The sequence below is a fragment of the Suncus etruscus genome, chromosome X (genome assembly GCF_024139225.1).
Source record: "Suncus etruscus isolate mSunEtr1 chromosome X, mSunEtr1.pri.cur, whole genome shotgun sequence".
Lineage (NCBI taxonomy): Eukaryota > Metazoa > Chordata > Mammalia > Eulipotyphla > Soricidae > Suncus > Suncus etruscus.
The window spans coordinates 20,149,076-20,168,368 of record NC_064868.1 but is presented as its reverse complement, the minus strand read 5'-3'; the positions used below and the strand labels follow the sequence as shown (position 1 = coordinate 20,168,368).

General features: G+C 38.7%; 1 protein-coding gene and 1 pseudogene across 1 annotated transcript in view; one reads left to right on the top strand and one right to left on the bottom strand.

The window, feature by feature from the left end:
* The first annotated feature begins 2,588 nt into the window (after nucleotides 1-2,588).
* The window catches only part of PCYT1B (phosphate cytidylyltransferase 1B, choline), a 330,888-nt gene continuing 314,183 nt past the window's right edge, over nucleotides 2,589-19,293 (top strand). The window contains exon 1 of the mRNA XM_049766758.1: nucleotides 2,589-2,897. Coding sequence (XP_049622715.1) covers nucleotides 2,826-2,897 — 72 coding nt within the window. The 5' untranslated portion in view covers nucleotides 2,589-2,825. The remainder of the gene's footprint in view (nucleotides 2,898-19,293) is intronic.
* Nucleotides 18,963-19,037, bottom strand: LOC126000079 (uncharacterized; annotated as a pseudogene).

Genomic DNA, 19,293 nt, shown 5'->3' with positions numbered 1-19,293 from the left:
GAACCAAAGGTAGTTGGTTCTAATCCTGGTGTCCCATATGGTCCCCTGTGCCTGCCAGGAGCTATTTCTGAGCAGACAACCAGGAGTAACCCCTGAGCAATGCTGTGTGTGGCCCAAAACCAAATATATATATATATATATATATATATATATATATATATATATATATATATATATATATAATGTCTAATTTCTTGGGTTCCTCAGTTACTTTTAGACTCAGGTTCTATAGAGTTTTCTCTTTATTGCCAACTCAAATTCACCCATCATGATGATTTTTTTTTTGTTTTTGGGCCACACCCGGCGTTGCTCAGGGGTTACTCCTGGCTATCTGCTCAGAAATAGCTCCTGGCAGGCACGGGGCACCATATGGGACACCGGGATTCGAACCAACCACCTTAGGTCCTGGATCGGCTGCTTGCAAGGCAAACACTGCTGTGCTATCTCTCCGGCCCCGTCATGATGATTTTTTTTTTTTGGTTTTTTGGTTTTTGGGCCACACCCGGTGACACTCAGGGGTTACTCCTGGCTATGCGCTCAGAAGTCGCTCCTGGCTTGGGGGACCATATGGGACACTGGGGCATCGAACCGCGGTCCGTCCTAGGCTAGCGCAGGCAAGGCAGGCACCTTACTTCTAGCACCACCGCCCGGCCCCCATGATGATTTTTTAAGACTCCTGTATTATTTGAAGAAAAAAAAAAACAATGATGTCATCAGTCCTAGCATATCCAGAGAAGCAGAACTACTATGAACAATGGGGGAAGAGATGTATTATTAAAAATTCAATCTGATCTGCTGTAGAAGGGTCTGGAGGAATGCAGGCATGGGACAGAGATGCAGAATGGAAGGTGTCTGAGAGGCCCAGTCCATATAGCTGTGAAAGCAAAGGGGGCCTGAGGAATAGGAGGGATAAGACAAGAGTTGAGGATCAAACACCCCTTGTTCTCTCTTGACACATAACAAAAGTGGAGAAAGCTCACTAGGAAGTTTCAAGAAGCTGCTGCTGCCTCTGAGGGATGCACAGACATCAGTGTTGTACCTAAGCTGCTGTTATTCAAATAGACTGGCTTTAGGAAGATCTAAACACAGAGCAAAGGAGAATGAGTAAAGCTGGTGCTGCTAACATCTCTGTTTTGTTCCCAAACCAACAGTGAGGATCTTTGGAAAGTCATGACTGCTATTTCTCTTTAATCTTCCAAATCTTGTTTTTGTTTGTTTGTTTATTTGTTTGTTTGTTTGTTTGTTTGTTTTTAAGCCACAGCCAGCAGTTGCTCAGGACTCTGTGCTCAGGGATCACTCCTGGCAGTGCTTGGACTGTTGCGGGTTGAACCCGGATTCACTTTCCAAATCATACACACATTTCTCTTTTGGTCAACTCTTACCCAGAGTTGTAAGGGAATGGAATCCTTGGAAATGTGACTCCAGCTGTTGTTGGCAAAAAAAACTACACACCAGTGTTTTTTCACATTTTCACATGTGAGAACTGATACCTATGCCCACCACTGTGCCCACACAGGTCCACAGAACAACAGCTAAAAACCACTCTGGAATATAAGTGGTTTTAAACCTTGTTATGCAATACTAGTAAAGAAATGGGCAATGGAACGTTATACAGCTGAAATTCAACCATCACCAACTTTTTAACTCTGTATCTCAGGATGATTTAATAAAAAATAAAATAAAACTTTGTTATGCCTGTGACCAGTCCCAGCCCACAGACCGGTAGCTGAAAACCTTGGCTTTGAACTCCCTCCAACACCACTAGGAAATTATCGGCTATAGAGGAAGATTTAAAGATAGATAGAGCATCCCTGGCAGCTGACACACAAAGCACCTGGGCAGAGGTACAAGCTGGCTGGAAGGATAGAGTGAGAGGATTCTGTTAGCAATCAGAGCAAGTTTTGCCATCCTAGAGACCAGGCTGTAGGAGAAAGCTACACGGTGTTCTTTTTAGCATGGGTCGTAGGAAGTACTCATTTGACTAAGATGAATTTATCAGAACAAAAGTCACTGTGAACTGAGATCTGATAGTCAAGTGTACAGGGAACAGCCAGAATTCTCATAGCCTTTTGTGCAGCCAGTTTGAAAAAAGAACCCTTTTCTCAGGAAAAAAACTAAATACATGTATATTTAAAGAGTTCTTTAAACACACAGTGCTGTCTGAGAGGAAATTACTTGAACGCAAATTATGAAGATTCTACATTGTTAAAATGCACAGATTCATTATTAATTGTGCTTAGAATAGCTCCTTGAGAGAGATAAAATGTTTATTAGAATCAAAGTACTTTGAGAGATCTATTTTTCTCAATCTCTATTCTCCTGTTTAAAGAAAGTGATGAGTTTATATTAACACTTCAAGGCCTTGACCACTTTTTAATCTTGGAAGAAAAAGAGAGAGAAAATGTTTGTCATTCCAGGAGCATAATCAGTTGAGCCGACACACAATGACAGTTAATTCACCAGCAGAATTTGTTGCCATAGCTCCAGAGATTTAACAATGGCCTTTTTCACAAGTGCAGCTTTCACCACAACTTGCCTATCCTCGCATGACAGGCTGTCGTGGCAGTCCAAAGCACAGCGATTGTCAACGAATACATCCCAGAGGGGACAAGAGGTTTGTGGAAGAAAAAGTCAAAGTGCCCAGCAATTTAGGTACTTAGATATTTGCTTATTCAATCCCTTGTGCCTGGGAGGTGAACCTTTAGTCACAGGCTCCAGAAAGCAGAAAGTCTGGAGAGAGACCAACTTCCACTCTGTGCCACAAACGTACTTGATAAGCAAGAGAAGAAAATCGGGAAAAGAGGGACAGCGGCTCAGGAGCAGACATGGTGGGCCACCAGCAATGCAGCATGAAAGAGGACACCAGAGACAACCGCACTCCCAGATCTCAGTGCAAGGTAAGGCAGACACTTTCCAGTGATTTTTGCCTCTGACTTTCAAAGTGAATATTCAAACAATAAAGTCATGTTTGTGAATGTAATGCACTTGTCCTAATTAAGAGAACCTTGTGTGATATGGTAGCATGATCGGCTCCACCTTGAGAGGACACAAAAAAAGAAAATTGTGGTTAATTTTCTTTAGCTTGTCAATGACTTCCTGGATGGCATGAGGTGACAAGAACAAATTCTTAAGAAAAAGTCATATCAGTATGAGTACATGTGGGCTCAAGACAAAGAAGGATGTTTTGCGTGCCTGAAATCACTGAAGAATGTTTGAACAAAATATGTATTATTCTATAAAAGGAAAAAGGCTCCTAATTAGAAGTCACAAATTGGTGATTTGAACACTTGTTTCTAAATGCTTGGCAATGCAACTATTAACATATGAGAGACTCCTTATTTGTCCCTTACTGGTGGGTAATGTGCATTTTAGAGGATCCTTGTTAAATAAGTTCTAGATAAAACAAATTGGATGAGTTAAAGAAATGGTAGAAAGGATTTACAATATGAGGAAGAAAGGTGGACCAGGAAAGACTTAGTAGCATTAATGTAATTTCTGTTTCCAGTAGTTTCTTATGCCTCGGTGGACTGGACCTGTTCTTTTATGTCCCAGTTCTTCAAAACTTTCTCATCCCCCTAGGAATATTAGAATAGCTGGTTAAATTGGTTAAAGCATCATGATTCTCAGAAAGCTGTCTGGATCAATTCTCCCAGTCACTTGAGCTGCATAACTAATAGACTATTTACTTCCTTTCCTTATTTATCCCAGGTTCTCTCAGGATTTGTTTTGTTTCCTTTGTGAGCACAGCTAACATTGGGCCAGGAATTGAACCAGGATCAGATGCATGTAAAGCAAGCATTTTCTTTCTGGTCCACCATACTCTTCAAATTAGGAGAAATCTATATGCTTTTTTTTTTAAATATTGTAGTTTTGTTGTTATTGGGGGGGCATGTTCGGCAGTACTCAGGATTTAAGCATAGCTCTGTGCTCAGAGATTACTTCTGGTTATGCTAAAGGGTCTAAATATAGTGCTGGGGATAACCAAGGCTAGAAATGTGCAAGATGGGCCTGGAGAGATAGCACAGCGGTGTTTGCCTTGCAAACAGCCGATCCAGGACCTAAGGTGGTTGGTTCAAATCCCATATGGTCCCCCGTGCCTGCCAGGAGCTATTTCTGAGCATTTAGCCAGGAGTAACCCCTGAGCAACGCCGGGTGTGGCCCCAAAACCAAAAAAGAAAAAAAGAAAAAAAGAGAAAAAAGTAATGTGCAAGATAAGTGACTTTACCCTGGATTATCTCTCTGGATCAAGTTCTTGAGTTTCACCAGCAGTTAACTGGTAAATCCGGAGACAATTTAGTCACTTATTTATCCATGCCTCATTCTAAAAATTTAGAATTTAGAAACCATATCAACAGCTAGGTTCAGTTGCTGAACAGTTCAGCTATAGAAAGTAGTAATTCCACTTTTGTAGAATTAAATATAGACAAATAACACTATGTGCCATACCTTCTGTGAATTGAAAAATAGCCAAAAGCTTCTTTTTCTTTTATTTTTTGTTTTCTTTTTGGGTCATACCTGGCAGTGCTCAGTGTTTACTCCTGGCTCAGAAATTTATATCTGGCAGGCTCAAGGAAGTATATAGGGTACTGGCAATGGAACCCGAGTCAGCAGCATGCAAGGCAAATACCCTACCTGCTGTGCTATTGCTCCAGCCCCCACAAATAGCCAAACATTTATTATCTTTCAGAAATCTCCTAATAAGTCATTACTTACCATAATAATGGCTGGCACATTTAGTCCTTGGTAGCTGATATGCCTGGGTTAAATATTTTACATGCCTGTGATTACATTCAATGAGAGTACTCAAGCTCCTAACCACTCACCTACTCTGCTCATTTGTACCTCAATTTCTTTTTTCTTTTCTTTCTTTCTTTTTTTTTTTTTTTTGGTTTTTGGGCCACACCCAGAGGTGCTCAGGGGTTACTCCTGGCTGTCTGCTCAGAAATAGCTCCTGGCAGGCATGGGGGACCATATGGGACACCGGGATTCGAACCAACCACCTTTGGTTCTGGATCGGCTGCTTGCGAGGCAAACACCACTGTGCTATCTCTCCGGGCCCGTACCTCAATTTCTTACAGTTTAATGGAACTGGGCACCCAAGATGTTTTATATTTTAACTGTAACAGCAATAAATAAATTATTATGTTAAGTTTTATATCATGATTTTCAATATTCCTTTTCTACACAAGCAGACCTCAATTTCTAGTTTAACTTTATGACTGCCAGCCCTTTTGTGCACTGATACCCACAATCTGACATGTGACCATTTCTGGTGATTGCTAATGGTGTTACTTATCAGCAGATAGTTACAAGCATTGACATTAAATATTATATCTGAACGTCAAGGATAATTATGAATTTAATAATATTTTGAGGACTCTAGAATAGATACTCCTTTTAGAGACTTGGTTATTCATTTTCCACATATTTAACTTCAGTACTTGATTTGGAAATAGGAGAATGTTTGAACATTATCTCAATACCTCTTACCCCAAATCCTGTGAGGTAGGTATCATTTATATTCTCATTTTCAATGGAGAAAATTGAATGTTGAATAAAATGTTCAAAGTAAGAGTAGGGCAGGAATTCAGATTTTGGGACCTTATTTTGTTTTTTTTCTTCAAAACTACACTGTCAAATAAAGCAGTCATAAACCACTTATGACTATTTGAATTTAGATTAATTAAAAATAAATTTTAAAATAGTTTCTCTGTCATATTAACAATATTTCAAGTGGTCAGTGGCTACATGAGTCTAGTGCTGGCCTTTAGATAGTTTGGTTACATAATAGTTTATTAATCATAGAAAATTTTATTGGATAGCACTAATTTTTAGCCTCAGTGTTTTTTTAACTTTATTTAAAGAAAATGCATAGCATAATTGACATGGTTTACCGTAATACATTTGTTTCCAGATAGGTGAGAGTAAAGTTACTGAAAAATAATAGGAAGGAAAAAAATAAAAAGGAACAGGAGAAAAGTTTAAAAAGAAAGAAAAAGAAGTACAGTGGCAAGCTAGTGTGTGAAAATTATTTTATCTCCAATAAAGGCATTAATACAATGACAGAAGGTTTAATAAGTTCTTGTTCTTCTGCAAAAAAAAATGGTTTATATTAGTGTTAACATATATGCTTTTAGTTAAACTAGCATTCTGGGGGATAAAGGAGGAAGAAAGGGATATATGCTCGGGAACTGGGTTGAAGGGAGGACAACACTGGGGGTGATGGGTATTCCCCTGATTCAATGTTAATATGTACCTAAAATACTACTGTGAAAGATATGTAAGTCATTATGATCAAAAAAATTGTGTTTAGAGTGATGAGTTTAGTTAGAGAAATAACTACATTTTGAACTGTCCTAATAATGAGAATGTATGAGGGAAATGGAGAGCCTGTTTAGAGTACAGGCGGGGGTCGGGTGGGGAGGAGGGAGACTTGGGATATTGGTGATGGGAATGTTGCACTGGTGATGGGTGGTGTTCTTTACATGACTGAAACCCAAACACAATCATGTATGTAATCAAGGTGTTTAAATAAAATAAAAAAATTAAATTAAATTAGAAAAAATTGTGTTTTATTTAGAAATGTTCTTTGACTTACATGTATTATTATATTAATTATATGTTATGTTATGTTATTAATGTTACTATATTATCTTATGTCAGTTTACCTCAATATGTTAATCAATTTTGTCTCTTGAATAAGTTCTTACAACAAAAATAAAAACAAATAAGTTCTTGTTCATAACTGTCCATTCTGTTAAATTGCTGTGTTCCTGTAGGGATGACAGTATCAAACAATTTAAGTTGTCCAGGAATTCAAAACACTATTACTGATACTATGGCTTTTATGGGGCATGTTCTCAGTTGCCAGACCTTCTGGAAGATGTGGGGGGAGGGTGCCTGCAATTGTTTCAAAAAAGCACTGGTGATATCAGCCCAAATACCAGCATCAAACCTGAAGTTTGGTCAGGTTGGTGTCTCCAAAGAGAATCATAGAGGAGAGGTGAGGCAGTGCCATAAGCAAAGAGGTGATTCTGGACGATGGATGCAGCACATGTGGCTTCAGCAGAGTGGGTGCTTCATCCACAAACTTCCCTTGAGATTGCCAGCCTTCTGCTGTATGGGCAGTGTACCCATGATTTTTCATGGTTTGGTTTGCATCTCTTTCAAGAAGAGTGAGTTTATGGAGCTGGCCCAGTATGGACAAAGATGATTGCCTAGTGTCTTTTTTAGGTATGGTAGTACATGTCCTCAAAATATGTTGAAGTTCTGTTCTAAGTAATATGGGTTTAAATTTTTACAGTCAAAGCTCATTTGTTTGAAGTCTCTTTATTTGCATAGAACCAAGTTAACTTTGATCTGCAAATTAATAATATACATAAGAGTCAAGGAGATGTTAAACACACTTCAGAGAGCAAAGATTTTGAAGCACCATCAAATAACTCCAGAAGCACTCACTTAGATGCAAGCAATTGATATGATAATTACACATCATTTTTATTTATTCATTTAAACAGGGATCCCCTAAGGTGCCCTAGTAGGAAATAATATGGTTAACCTAGTGCTTTCTAGAAATATTTCTGCTATTTCTAAATTCAATGTAAAGTCATCTAATGCAACTAATTTTCTTTCCTTTCTTTCTTGGGTCACAAAGTAATGTGATAGCATAAAGCTCTTTCACATTGAAATTTTTAATAGCTCAAGGTCCAATACAAAAGCCACAGCTTCTTCCACTATATTCTAAGATTCTTCTTCCTCTATAGTCTACGATTCTAGGCCCATTTGGAGCCTGTGTGTAGTAGCTCTCTATTGATTCACTAAAGAGACAGTGCTTTCAAGATACCACTCACAGGAGTGGACTACAGAGAACAGGAGAACTGAATGAAAACTCAGTTACTATTCCTCTCCCCTTCACTTGTCCTTGCTGCAGTTTTTGTGGTGAGATGCAGTTTAGAGTTCATGATGAAACAATATCTAGGCATTCTGGTGGGGTTGTAGGGCTCGAGAGTTGCAATCAAACCTGGGGATTTAGAAATGAAATCTGCCTGCTCCTCCAAAGGAATCATAGCACTGCCATCACATTCACTAGTTAGGTCTGTCTATCAGGCCTTAAATATTATGTTAAGTACAGTTGTCAGGTACTTGGTGATAAAATGAAAGCAAATTTTGAGCTATTTAGAGAAGATTAACACTTGCATTTCTAAATCCTTAGCAGGGGTAGTTTCTCACAGCTTGATTGAACTGGTCACACCAAACATTATCTTTTTATTGAATTCCATTTTACTTTATTTATTTGTTTTATTTTGGGGCCACACACACAATATTCAGAGGCTACTTATGGCTCTGTGCTCGAGAAGTTACTCCCAGCAGTGCTCAGGGGGACCACCCAGGCTTCCTGCAGGTCAAGCATGTGTTCAGCCTGCTGAGTGATCTCTCCAGCCTATTAATGTCATTTTAACAAAAGCAAATCTCATTTCCTCAACTTAGCAGTAAGCTTCAAAACACATGATTTGCCACTACCTTATCTTCTTTAATTTTCTAGATTGTAAGTCATAAGCAAGAAAGAAAATAAGTAGAAACAGTGCCAATGTACATTGAATTTAGCCTTAATTTGGAAGTAAACAATTTAGAAACTCCAAAAATTTACAAAGTTAAACTATCTGAACTTAAAAGATATTTTTTTTTGGTTTTTGAAATGGCCTGTTTAGTAGGTATGAAGTGTTATCTCATTGTGGTTTTGGGGTATTTCCATGGTGCTAATGAAATCGAGCATTTGTATCAGGCTTATTTGTATATCTTCTTTAAAGACATGTCTATTCAAATTATTTGCCAATTCAGGTATTAGATCACACTTGGTGGTATTCAGAGACGGTTCCCATCTCTGTGCTTAGTGGCCACTTCTAGTGGTGCTTTTGGGGACAATATGGTGCTAGAATTGTACTATCTCTTTCTCCTTCTCCCATTTTGAATTATGTGTCTCCAAGTCATATCTTTACTCTGAAGCATGGTTTTTCTCAACTTGCCATCTTGATATTTTGGGGTAGATACTTCTTTGAAGTTGGAGGGCTGTCCCATGCACTGTAAGATGTGTAGCAGTTGGGGGCCGGGCGGTGGCGCTAAAGGTAAGGTGCCTGCCTTGCCTGCGCTAGCCTTGGATGGACCGCGGTTCGATCCCCCGGTGTCCCATATGGTCCCCCAAGCCAGGAACAACTTCTGAGCACATAGCCAGTAGTAACCCCTGAGCGTTACCGGGTGTGGCCAAAAAAAAAAAAAAACAAAAAACAAACAAAAAAAGATGTGTAGCAGCACCCCTGCTCTCCTTGTACCAGACACTGGCAGAACCTCGCCAACCAGCCCTAGTCAAGAAATCTGCTCTAAAAGCTCCTCTGGCACAGAGTAGAAAAACATGGAACCCACTCAGTTTGAATGGAGCAGGAAAGACAGAGGTGAGAGTGGGTTGAGATTGATCTTAGAAATTGGACAGACCTGGGGGTGTGAACTGCTTTGGTGAGTCAGTGAACAAGCTGATGGATAAATATTACGGTTAGAGTGAGAAGTGGGTAACAGGATGAGGGAAACAAGAATTCCATGTAATAGCACAAATGGAATTGTAAGGCTGTATGCAAAGTATCAGTGTGGAATATTTCAACTGTAGATTTTCTGAGAAGAGTTTGTGAATTGGTCTCTGGGGTTGAATATCCTCTGTTGAGCCTCTTAGCCATGAAGATCAAATGACTATTAAGTCACCTTTACCCATTAGACAGCTCCCAGCTTCATTTCTCTTGTGAGTAATATCTTGACATTTTACTTATTTGCCACATTTGACATGGGCTTTCTGAGTCCTGTTTGAGGAACAGTGTCTGAGCCCCTTTTGTTTTACCTCCCATCTCTTGGCATAATGATGGGGGGAATAAAAACCACTCAGCTGTTGTGACTCAGTACATTCTTCCTCTAGGTAATAAAGTTACATCCTGCCTTCATAGTCTATTAATTAGGTAGGCAATCAGTGAATGTTTCAAGTTTGGTATTTGAAACTGAAAGTCAATAAAATCAGGTATCTGCTCATGTTTTTTCCTCTTAAAAAATTAATCACATTTTGAATGATTTCTCCTAAGCAGAACTTTAATAACATATATGTGTTGTATAGGAAGAACAAAGAAAGACAAAGTTAATTATCTAGGAAAAGCTTCATCACAGTGTCCGGTCATATCTATCCAGGTTTGCTCAGTCTTGATACTGCAGAATATGTTTTGTGTCATATAATTTTTGATAGTGGGGAGCAATTCTCCACTGAGAACGAGATGTTTAGCAGCATTCCTGACCTTTATTAGATGCCAGTGTCATTATCCCCTAGTTGGGACAAACCCAAATATTTCCAGACATGTTGAAGTGTCCCTGTTGATGAGTGAAATCATCTTATTGAGAACATGTTTCTTCTCAGTCCACATTCTGTGGTCTTTGCAGGGTATATATTTATTCTGTTCTGCTTTGTGTTTTTAGCTCATACCTGGTGGTGTTCAGGGGCTACTCCTAGCAGTGTTCAGAGCCAGGTGTAGTGCTGGAGATGGAGCTGGGTTAGCTGCATCTAATGCAAGCCACCTTACAATCCTCCAGGATGGTTTTATTATTGTTCATCAAATCAGAGGGAGAAATAGGGAGCTAAAGTATTTTGGTTTAATTTTGTTTTTTTCTATGCCAGTAATTGAACCCAGAAAGGCATGTACTTTTGCACTGAGCCTTTAAACCTTGAATGTCATTTTGGTACTAGAAATGAAACCCAGGATTCCCTGAGCACCACCAGGAATAATTTCTGAGTGCAGAGCCAGAAGAAAACCCTGAGAATTGCTGGATGTGGCCCCAAAATATAAATAAATAATCTGTCCATGTAATATAGACTCTTGGCATTATTGTGTTGAAAAATAGTAGAACAAAATAATAAAAAAGATCTAATAAAGGCATTTAATTCCTTTTTATGGATTAATTAATTTTGATTTGGGGCCACACCATGTAGTTCTGGGAATCAAACTTTGTTCTCCAACTAAGCTCTCCATTGCAGACTTTGGGTGTTTATTTTTGGTGGGGGCCTAGTAATGTACAAGAGGTCCTGGGTTTCCCACCAACTACTCTCAGACCATTAGACCAGTGGTTCAATACAAGGGTCAAGCTGCACTGCCAGAGGTTACTTTGGTCACCCTGATGATGCTCAGGGCCCCCAAAGGTGTATTTTTTTTTACTTTGTAGTCACACCTGGCAGTGCTTAAGGTTTACTTCTGACTCTGTGCTCAGGGACAATTTTTTGGTGAAGCTCTGGGGACCATATGGGGTGTTAGGGATAGGCCACTGGTCCAGTGCATGCAAGACAAGTGCATTATCTGCTGTACTATTTTTTCAGCCCCTCAAAGGCATTTTTAATATTTAAAAAATTCTAACACCATTATTTACCAAGTTGTTCTCAATACAGTTATTTTGGACATTTAGTGTTCCAACATGAATTTTTTTTTTTTTTTTTTTTTTTTTTGGTTTTTGGGTCACACCCTGTGACGCTCAGGGGTTTCTCCTGGCTATGCGCTCAGAAGTTGCTCCTGGCTTCTTGGGGGACCATATGGGACGCCGGGGGATCGAACCGCGGTCCGTCCTAGGCTAGCGCAGGCAAGGCAGTCACCTTACCTCCAGCGCCACCGCCCGGCCCCTCCAACATGAATTTTATCACCAGTGTGACCATACCTCCACCAATGTCCACAGTTGTAAAATCACTCCACATGCCGTATGTCCAATCCAAGGTAAGTGGTTCTGAAGCAGAGTTGCTTGCACAAAATAATCGAGACCAGGCTGAGGATGAAACATGTAATCTATTTTATATGGAGCCCTAGTTGCCTGCCAGAACTATGTTTTTTTTGTTTGTTTGTTTGTTTTGTTTTGAGTACAGAGAGCACCCCCTGGTGGTGCAATAAGGACAGAGTAAGGACAGATAATTCAGGCTATCCTGACCCAGTCCCACCCAGGTTTACATGTAAATCAATCTTTGCTTTGGGTGAAACTAGGTTGTAAACAAACAGATACAGAGAAACCAGAATGATCTTTGTTTTGGGTAAAACAAGGTATAATCTAACACACAGTCAAAGCCATTTTTAAAAGTGCTTGGCTAAGACTTCTATTTAATCCCAACCCAGCTCTCAAGGGTACTGTAGTTAGCCTTGTTTTGTTAGTGTGGAAAAAGGCTCAAAGGAACTAAGCGATTTTCTCGGGAATGCAAATGCGGAATATAGAGTGTGGAGCTAGAAGTCTAATGCAAAGTTGTGCATTTATATTATTGCTTCAGAAGTTACAATGTCTAATAACGCAAGATGATCGCTTTTTATCTTTAAAGAAAACAATGTTTATTGTGGACACTTCTAAACATATGCAAACTTAGCTAAAATAGGCTCCCACCATTTGTATTGTTCTCATACCCTTTACTTAGTTTCAATAATGATCAACTAGTGACTAACAATAATTTTATCTAGAGCTTCTTAGCCTTGGAAGTATTGGCATTGTAGGCAGGATAATTATCTGTTATGTGCGCCCAGGGTGCACAAAAGACCAAATAAAGGTCTGACTGATTCATCTGGTAAATGTATTTTAAGTTGCTTTTGTACTCAGTATGTAACTTACACAGGGAATAGAAAAAACATTGCCAATAGTTTTCATCCCACACATCAAAAAAAGTGAGAACATAGAAACAAAAAGTCACAGGATAACCTGAAATCCCACAGAAACAAAAGAATCATAGTGGTTGCTGAGGAGACCAGTGTAGATGATAACTAATCAGTTTTCTATATAATATATCTATATATTGAGGAATGCAGAATATTAAGCCTCATATCTCAGCAGAATTAAGGAGGTCATTACAATTGTCTTGTTGGGGCTAGAGAGCTACTACAGAGGTTAAAGTTCTTGCCTTTCATGTGGTCGACCCTGATTCTATCCCCAGCACCACATATGATCTCCTGAGCACTGACATATATATGTACCCCAATAGCTCTACCCCTCAAAAGAAATTGCTTCATTATGGTTACTCAAGGAAGATAGGAAGTTGAGTGGGAGATAGCCTTAGAGTAACTCTTAAAAGGTCTTCAACCTCTCATGTTCCAATATGATCACAAGGCATCTGCCTACTCAGATGAGCTACAGTTTGTTTGTGTTTCCATAATCTATGTGGGCATGTTCAAGTTTGTCATGGTACTAGGGAAGAACCATTGCATTGTGCACTGGGATGTGTAGCAGTTTCCATGACATATTTCCACCAGATACCTAGAGCACCACCTCCCAAGAGGTGGCAAGCAAGGATGTCTCCAGACTTGGCTAAATGTGTCAGGGGTGGGGGTAGTGATGTACCCAGTTGAGAACTACTGGTTTCAAACCCTAGCCATCCCCCATGCCCATACAAAATATTTTATCAACAAATACTTAAATATATATTTCCATACTATAGCCTTTTAATTTTTATTGACTGTTCAGTAGCTAACAATACAATGACATTTCAGCATTATAGCTCCACATTTCTATATGTGTGCAAGTCTCACCTGACCCAATACCAAATTCCAGTGTTTTCCCAGTATCAAAAAGCTCCTTTACCCAACCCTCCTACCCTTCTCCCCTTTCCTTCTGGTAACCACTATAGTTTAACCAAGTCTAGGAGTTCTTCTTTACCAGTTTGTTTCCTCACATGAGTGAAGCCATTTGATAATTATCTTTCATTTTCTTCCTTTGTCAACTTGACACAATCAAGATCCATTAATGTCAAGAAGGGCAAGTTTTCCTTTTTCCAGTGCTCAAATAGTACTGCATGGACTGTTACAGCATATTTATTCAGTTAGTCTTCTCTTGAGAATATTGTAAATAATGTATTTTATTGTAATACATTCATGTATTCTATTGTAAATAATGCTGTTATGAACATTGTGGTGCAGATATTCTTTCAAATTTATGTTTTCTTAGATATATGTCTAGGACTGGTGTTGCTTGCTCATATGAAACTTCCATTTTTGTTTTGGGGGGAACCATACTTTATAGTGCTCAATAGCTACTTCTGGTTCTGTGCTCAGGGATCACTCCTAGCGGTGCTCAAGGAACTATATGCAGTGCCAGGTATCAAGCTAAGGTCAGACACACATATAAAGCAAGCACCTTAACCCCTATACTGTCTCTCCAGTCCTATTATTTTTTTGTTTGTTTGGGGGGGTCACACCCAGTGGTTCTCAAGGATTCTCATTGCTCTGTGCATGCACAGTGTAGAGAATCCAATTCTGGGTGGGCCACAATGCGAGGCAAGTGCCTTAATAACTGTATTAAATATCCAGCTCCTATATTAGTATATTAACTGGAATCTATACTAGTTTCCCCAGAGGCAGCACTAATTTACCTTTCTACCAATGGAAACTTAACTTTAAAAATACAAAAAATAATATGTTCCTACTTAAAACAAGTTAATAAATCTTTCATAGCATCATGACTGTGTTAAGATTTCTAATTGTCTCATAACATTTTTAATGGGATATGTGTCACAACCAGCCTTGCTCAGGGCTAACTCCTGACTCTGGACTCAGAGATCACTCCTGATAGGTCTCAGAGGATGATTATATAGGATGCAGGGTATTGAACATAGGTCAAATAAGTGCAAGGCAAGTGCTTTAACCTCTGTACTATTTCTCCAACAAGAAGGTTTCAATTCTAAGAGCATTTTTAATTAGGATCCTGATAATATTATCTATACATTAATATTGATGGCCATCTCTTAGATTGCACTTAATCTATAGATTTTCTTTTCTTTTCTTTTTTTGATTTCTTTTTGAGTCACACCAGGTGGCTCTCAAGGGATACTCCTGGCTCTGCACTCAGAAATTGCACCTGGCAGGCTTGGGGAACTATATGCAATGTCAGGAATAGAACCCAGATCCATCCTGGGTCGACTGTGTGAAAGGCAAAAATGTCCTACCACTGTGCTATCGCTCCAGCCCCAATCTATAGATTTTCTTGCAAATTTTTGATTGAAGAAATTATGTTTGTCCAATAGAGCATCTCCCAATATGGATTTTGCCAGTTGCATCCATGGGGTATTAATATACTCCATTTCCATTATTTCTTCTGTGTTCCCAAAATTAATCTTGATATTGGTGTAGTCTCAAAACCAGGTATGTTTACTTGGCAGACTACTTTTTGGTGGTTCATGTATGTCTATAAAATATAACATTTGGAGTTGACTGTTCTTTAATCCTGCTTGGAGTTACCTAAGTACAATAATTCACTAGGGTTTCTAAAATAGGAATTCTAATTCATCACTTTCTTAATGACCTTCACATCATCTTCATTACTTATTCTAAAAGTTATATCCCTCCCTCAAGTAACTCTTTGATCACTGAGATAAATAATTCACATAAGGTTTACTTTTTACCTTTGCTCCAGTTTTCAAAATAATGTATTTGTTCCCTGTGTTCAATGCAGACAAATAAGGATTTTTGTTTTGTTCTGTTTTTGGCAAGTGCTTGAGCTTCACCTGAAAGTGCTTAGAGCTTACTTGTGGTTCAGTGCTCAGAGGGACAATATGTCATGTTGGTGATTGAACCACTGACCAAACTGAAGTCAGCCATATGCAAGTAAAACTTCTATACTCTCTCTATATCTCCCCTCAGGGTAGTTCTTTTACTCTTAAAATTTTGAGAATATCTAAAATATATTGAGAATATCTGCTGTATAAGAATTAATTTAAGAGATGGTTTTGGTTGCTTTCCTTTTTTATTTTTTTAATTATAATATCTTTATTTAAGCACTATAATTACAAGCATGTTTGCAGTTGGGTCCTCTGACCCCCTCCAGAAGTGATCTGTGAGCACAGAGTCAGGAGTAAGCCATTACCATTGGTTCTGATCTAAAACCAATAAATAAAGGCTAATGATTTTTCTCATTTTGAGTTTTCTAGATTGAATGATAAGGTGAGGTTGTTCAGGCTGTTATGCTGAAACAACGAATTATTTTTCTTTGAAGGTATGCCTACACTATGCTTGATTATGCAAACAATGATCTTTTTGTAGTAACGATAGGCTTTTTTGGAAGAACATTGTATGTGTAGTTACTCTCAAGACCATTTAAAATGGGAAACAATGGTGGCGGAAAAGTTGTACTGGTGAACGGTGGTATACATTCAATGGTGGAAACTCAACTATGAACATTTTTGTAACCACGGTGCTTGAATAAAGAAGTTATTATTAAAAAAGAACCATTTGAAAGCCATTCAACATAGCTCCTAACTTGGCGCAAACATAGTGAAGAATTTTATGCTACAAATTTATTGGAATTTGTAAACCAAATGAGGTTCATTTTTCTTGATTCAAAGAGATTCTTTAGTAAATTTACCATTATTATTGAGATACCAAGAGTTATAATACTGTGAATTATACTTTTCATTTCTGCATTATTCCAACACCACACCCATTTCCAGAGTCTCCACTTATTTCCAACAGTGTCCCAAGGGGCCCTCCTGTGTAAGCTATTTCTTACAGACAAAAATCTCCAGTTCCAATCACTTTTACCATTTTTCACCTTAATATGTTTCTTTGTATCACACATATGAGAGATCATTTTCATAAGATTTTTGTGGCAGTGCTAACACCTACACATGTACAGATAAATAAGACTAAATTGTAGTTCTGCAAAATTGTAAATCAGTATTTATGCTGATAAAACCCCTTTTATTTTCAAAAGCTGTTTATCTTTCTTTTTAGCATGTATAACTTTTAAAAGACTAATGGTAAGAGTCATTCTTTTTATTTTTTGGTTTTTGGGCCACACCCGGCGGTGCTCAGGGGTTACTCCTGGCTAAATGCTCAGAAATAGCTTCTGGCAGGCACGGGGGGACCATATGGGACACCAGGATTCGAATCAACCACCTTAGGTCCTGGATCGGCTGCTTGAAAGGCAAACGCTGCTCTGCTATCTCTCCTGGCCCGGTAAGAGTAATTCTATGCTAATAAGTTTTGAAGTTAAGATGTAGTAAGAATAAGGAGAATTCAATTTTGTTTTTGTTTTTTTTTTTAGGTCACAACTAACGATTTTCAAGAGCTACTCTTGGCTGCACTCAGGAATTAATTCTGGTGGTATTTAGGAAACCATTTAGGATACCAGGGATCAACCCTGTGCTGATGGCAAACACCTTATTCTTTGTACTTGGCCCCAGAATTAAGCAATTTTAAGGGAAAAACTTAATAGACCTATAAAAGTGTTTTTATTCTAAAATGAGAATATTGATTTTATGCTAGAAATATATTATAGATAATGTTTAATTATATGCATTGATAAGCAAAAGAATGTTACAAAAATCTCTATAGATGTTTTAGAAATCATCTAAATGGGGGTCGGTGCAGTGGCACAGTCAGTAAGTCATTTGCCCTGTGTGCACTAACCTAGGATGGACCATGGTTCAATCCCCCGCCGTCCCATATGGCCCCCCAAGCCAGGAGCGATTTCTGAGTGCATACCAAAGAGTAATCCCTGAGCGTCAATGGGTGTGGCCTAAAAACCAAAAGAAAAAAAAATCACCTAAATATGGCATTTCTCCCTTTTGCACACTAAAATGGGGGAAATCTTATACAGAGAATCAAGCTCTTATATACTAGGGATAAGAACCCATAAATTCTATAATGAACGTTTGTCATGTGGATTCGACTTAGACCTCATGTGATCGGACATCTACTATCTATCCCTGAAACCCCAGGTCCCAACTTTAGAACTGACACAGTTCCTGGGAGGAGTCCCTGATACCACTTTGGCACCAACTTGCACCAGGCTAGATTCATACCACATCCTGACGAAGAGGAAACATAAACAACTTGATCCAAGGGTAGGTTGCCCTACCTCATCACCAAACAGTGAGATGAAATCAGAAGACACTTCGTCCTTTGACTGGTGTAAAGCCATGATCACTAATTACAACAACTGGGACTGAGCAGAACTTCTGGAACCATGAAGAAAGACTATCCTAGGCTGAAGTCAAAAACCAAGATCTCTAATTACAGAGGATTGAATTTGACAACCACAACCGAGCAGAACATTTCCTGACATCATAGAAAGACCTGGGTTGGGGGAGACGTGGAGGTTCTACAATGAACATGCTCAGAGCCTGTAGTTGATCCCATGACAATATGCTTCAAGGATGGAGAAACCTGGATCTCTTAGGCCAAGGGAATTCCCTTTCTAATTTCCCAAATACTTATTATGCCTACGCCAAAAAAGCCTTGCCACACCAGCCCTCTCTTCCATCTTTTTTTGTTTTTGTTTTGTTTTGTTTTTCTTTCTTTTTTTAAATTCGTATTTATAGTTTCTAGACAATGGTTCCTTTCTTTTTTTAACAGAACTACAGAACATGAATCATCTTGTTCTGCATCATAAATTGAGGAAAAAGAGGAACGAAGAAAAAATAGTGGATAGTACCAGAGTTAAGTAGTCTCACAAACACTGAGTGGAAATAAAAAATGATCAGCTTAAATACCCAACCCAAAGTCAACGACAACAGAATCAAGAGACCCAAACTACAACAAGCTATACACAAAAGGGACCTGTTGTACTAGCAGTCCAGGGGACTTAAAGTGCATGTATGGAATGCATGCTGGGAATAGTGGCAGAAGGAGGTCAACACTGGTGGTAGGAATTGCCCTGATTCATTGTCATTATGTACCTTAAATAGAACTATGAAAGACTTGCAATTCACACTGGTCTCAATAAAAAGTATTTAAAAATAAATCACCTAAATAGGCAGCATATTTGATGTAAATGAAACATTCATTCATTACTGAAAAAGTATAAAACCATTAGCAAACCATTAGTAAACAGATCTTTCTTAATGTGATGGAGGGTGCCCTCAGGTGCCATAAGTTAATGTTATACTGAATCATAAAGTGCTGAGAACTTTGCCTTACCTTTTAAAGAGGCACCTTTAAGTTTTCAATTAGCAATAATCGCGCCTCAGATAAACCTCATTGGCTACAATACTGCCACTGTGCAAAGCTAAGAGGTACTTTTAAATGTATTCTTGGTGGAGTATTCATTTCTCTGACTTTTTTTTTACTATATCCCACAATTCTTTTTGGACTTGTAAAGTCTCATTTGATCTACTGTGAGTCTTGTTTTTGTTGTTGTTGTTGTTTTGTTTTGTTTTGTTTTTGGGTCACACCCGACAGTGCTCAGGGGTTACTCCTGGCTCTATGTTCAGAAATCGCCCCTGGCAGGCACAGGGGACCATATGAGATGCCGGGATTCGAACCA